General features: G+C 48.0%; 1 protein-coding gene across 1 annotated transcript in view; it reads right to left on the minus strand.

Moving 5' to 3' along the window:
- Nucleotides 1-378: 378 nt before the first annotated feature.
- Nucleotides 379-3,956, minus strand: part of TBX3 (T-box 3) — a gene marked incomplete at its 3' end in the record, with an annotated part of 8,626 nt that continues 5,048 nt past the window's right edge. The window contains exons 4-5 of the mRNA XM_009320203.1: nucleotides 1,892-1,968; nucleotides 379-536 (exon numbers count right to left, since the gene is read on the minus strand). Of these exons, the coding sequence (XP_009318478.1) occupies nucleotides 379-536; nucleotides 1,892-1,968 (235 nt within the window). The remainder of the gene's footprint in view (nucleotides 537-1,891; nucleotides 1,969-3,956) is intronic.

Genomic DNA, 3,956 nt, shown 5'->3' on the forward strand with positions numbered 1-3,956 from the left:
AAGAAGGGAAAGAAGGGAAAGAAGGGAAAGAAGGGAAAGAAGGGAAAGAAGGGAAAGAAGGGAAAGAAGGGAAAGAAGGGAAAGAAGGAAAGAGAGAGACAAAGAAAAAGATAAAGAGTGCACGAAGGACAGAGAGGGAGGGGAAAAGAAAAGAGAGAAAGAAGAGAAAGAAGCAAGATGAAAGAGAGAGGAGAGAAGAGAGCAAAGAGAGAAAATGGGAAAAAAAGAGAAAAGAAGGAAAGATAAAGGAAGGAAAGAAGGAAGGAAAGAAGGAAGAAACGCTGGTGCCAGAGGGCAGCGGTACAGGCCGGGATCCGTCCCCCCGCAGAGCAGGCGCCCAGGCTCTCCCCGGGGGGACCCGGGGGCCGCGGCTCTCACCTTTGAGGCTGGAGGTGCCGACGGCGGGCACGGCGGGGCAGGAGGACTGGGCGAAGCACTTGAAGGCTGTCTGCTCGTTGGACGACTCGTCCGAGGTGGGGTTTTCCTTCTTCTGCCTCTCGTCGTACACCCGCATGGACTGCAGGGTCAGCTGCTTCCTACGGGCAGACGCACCCGCTGGGCGAGCGGACCCCCGGCACCCCCCCGGCACACACAGACACCACCACCCCCCCCCCGGCACCCCCTATCCCTTCCCCAGCCCCTTCTTGAGTTCCTATTTGGGGATGACTGGGGCAGGGGAATTAAGGGCCAAGGTCCCCTCGAGGGGGGAACGCGTTTCTCGCAGGCAGGACTTGGCTGCTAATAAGAGATTTCTTGGAAGCGGTGAGCAGCTCCTCAGCAAGGGCAGATATTAAAGACAAGGGGCGGAGGGGAGAGGGAAGCATTCCCTGGAGATTAGCTTTTAAAAGGCGAGGATGTTCCAGAGATATGAGCCATCTTAATGGTTGCTAAGATTGCTAGGAAGTGGTTATTTTGTTAGGCACTTTATGTAATCTTTTCACCAACAATTAACCCGGAGTAAAAATCTATTTATATTTAGAGAGAAATTAGAAATCATTTCCGCCCTGTGGCTCCAGCCTTGGCTTTATTTTCACACTGACGGACAAGAGGAGCTGGCGCGCGCACGTGTGTGTGTGTGTGTGTGTGTGTGTGTGTGTGTGTGTGTGGGCGGGGCTCGGTGCGGGGCGGGGAGAAAGGCCTCTTCTTTCCCCCCCCCCCCCTTTTTTTTTTAAACAAAAAAACCCAGACAGATTTATTCATTATCTGAACCTGAGTGCAAATGGCTAAAATATCCCGTCTGCTGTAACAAAACAAAGACATATCCCCCATCAAAGGAAAAAAAATCATCCCTTTCTCTATTTTCTCCAACGTCAAAAATAAAAATCTTGAGTCCAATTAAAACGAGTTCTGTCCGTCTGTCTACCTGGGGCACAAACTGTGTCCTGCTGCTTTTGGAAAAAATAAAGAATCTTCTACCATTAATTACTTCCATATTCACGAGACACCTCTGTCAAAACAGTTTATTTATATGTTTCTCCTCCACACTTTAGTCTTTTCGATACAGTCCCCGGGAAAATGCCAGAGGAGATTCAACCAGCGGTCAGCTCTGCCCTCACTTCTCCCTCTTTCCCAGCCCAAATACAAACTACAGTGTCATCTTCCCCTCAAAAAATTACGGGAAACTTCTTTCTCCGGTGATATTTGCTTAATGCACCAACATCCCTTTGGCCAGCCATCCCCTGCGATGTAAAAAATAAACGTGGAAAGCAGGAAAGAATTCCCATGCAATCAGTTTGGCGTTATTAACGACAAGATCCTTATGAATTTGGGGAGGGGGGAGGGAGAAGTGCGGTTTGGAGGCAAGGCGAGGTGATTTTGACCTCTGCTCATGTTCTGAGATTTACACACGAAAACCAAACGAGGCGCTTATATATCATCTACCCAGACTCACCTTTTTTCCCTCCTTCCATTCCCGGTGTCCCGAAAACCTTTGGCAAAGGGGTTGTTGTCAATTTTTAACTGAGTGATCTATAGGATGGAGAAAAAAAAAAACAAAAAAACAACAAAACCACGACAGGGAAGGGGTTGGGGCAGAAATAAGGAGATTTTGTGTTAAAAACAACAGCAAAAAAACCCTCTCCCGGGTTCCCCCAGCGCCAGCAGGACCCCGGCAAGAGGAGGACAGGGCAGGGGGCAAAGGTCCCTGGTTTCCCTGGTTTTGGGATGAATCTCTGTGTTTTCCCGAGCCGGTTTGGAGGCAGCTCGCACCCAAGCCCCCGGCCGGGCTGGCCGGTGACCCGGGCTGTGGGGGCAATGAAAGAGCCCCGTGTCGCTGCCACCGCATCGGAATTAATTTGGCCGTGCAATGCGATCCATGCAAGTTATGCCTGCGCTTAGAACTCTTTAAATGCCATAATTAAACCGCAAAGGAATCATACCCACCCCCTTGCTATAATAAAATACTTTATATAATTGCATTATGCTCCGCGTCCGCGTGTGTGTCGGAGCACTTGGGGGTGCCAGGAGCGAGCTGATTTTTTTTTTTGGGGGGGGGGTGTCCAAGCAGTGTTGTCAGTAACATCTACCAATCTAAGATTATCCAGTGTCTTTCCATACAGCGTGACTGTGTGTGTCATTGCGCTCCACGAGTCCATGCTTCCAGTATCTGCCCTGCCCCTCATGCACCTGCTAAATTCCCAGTGACACACTTGCAGTCCCCTGAGCACCTACCTTGTTGTCTCTCTGGTATTCACAAGCTGAGTTACAGCATTCACCTGTTCAGATTCTCTTGGTTTTAAACAAAAGAAATTTTGTTTAGGGAACAATTGTATTTTAATGTGGTATTTGCTTCAGTCCAGTAGTATCTGTTTTCCAGAAGCAGTGAGGTGATCTGTTTGAATATTAGTTTGCAACTCACGTCTTTGAGCCATTATGTCCCTGAAGGCTCCAAAGTGTATGATGAAAAGGGATTACCTTAAGAGAGCATTTTAATAGCAAATGAACTTTTTGTGTAGCCTCCTCTTTCAGTTGTGTGGTGGCACCAGATTTGAAGAATGCTCTTCTGTGGTGCAAGATTTGGGTTTTTTCTCCTTACTCTTTTAATTTGCAATAGGTGAATATAGATTGCATATCTCAGTTCTATACTCTCATAGGTTATATTTTATCTGTATTTCATGGCAATCAGACAAATATGCTCATTTCTGTCCTTCAACCACGCCGGCCCCAGCTGATAGACCAGGGCGAACAGCCCTGCTGATAAGTCCCAAAGCAAAGTCTACTCTCTGTACACACATTTTCTTTCCGTTTCCTTGCAAGCGCCCGGCCGCAGAAAGAGAGGAAAATAGCCCGAGCCCCGAGGGAGAAGTGGCTTTTTGGAAACGGAGGGCAGAAAGGTGCAGACCCCCCCCTCTTCACCCCTTAATTTTTAATAGTGAAGGGTGCGAGGGGGCAGAGAGAGGCACGGGGAAGCTGCAGCGAGCGGGCGCTGCACATCCAGACCCTCTGCGCTTAACGCACACACACGCAAAGTTAGAAGTTATAGACAGAAAAAAATCAAAGCCCCTTTTTTGGCTCCTTCGCTTCCTTCCACTTGACTTAATTATCGTAAATTCGCCATTTGCCACTCTCCCAAATATACCACCTTGGTCGCAAGCGACAATAAACCAGCAGAAATCCAAAAGCAGCGTCTGCAGCGCTGCAAAACTTTCTCACATTGGCTCTTTCAGACCTTCCAGCTAAATTCAAGCGAGATACCCCTCTCTGATCAGAGCATATTTCTGCACCACAAAAAATAATAAAACACTGCAGGATGCAAAAAAAAAAAAATCCCATAATATAATAATAATAGGAACCAGACGTGCACTCCAGCCTTATTGCCAATTGCTGTTAAAGGAGCTAAAACAGCACAAAGGCCAGGAAGAATTACAAAATCTCCAGCCACGCTGCTCTCCCCCCTCTGTCTTTCGACACACGGAGCCGATTTTTTTTTTTTTTTTTTTTCCCCTTATGCCCCCTCC

This window comes from Pygoscelis adeliae, unplaced genomic scaffold (genome assembly GCF_000699105.1).
Source record: "Pygoscelis adeliae isolate BGI_AS28 unplaced genomic scaffold, ASM69910v1 Scaffold483, whole genome shotgun sequence".
NCBI lineage: Eukaryota > Metazoa > Chordata > Aves > Sphenisciformes > Spheniscidae > Pygoscelis > Pygoscelis adeliae.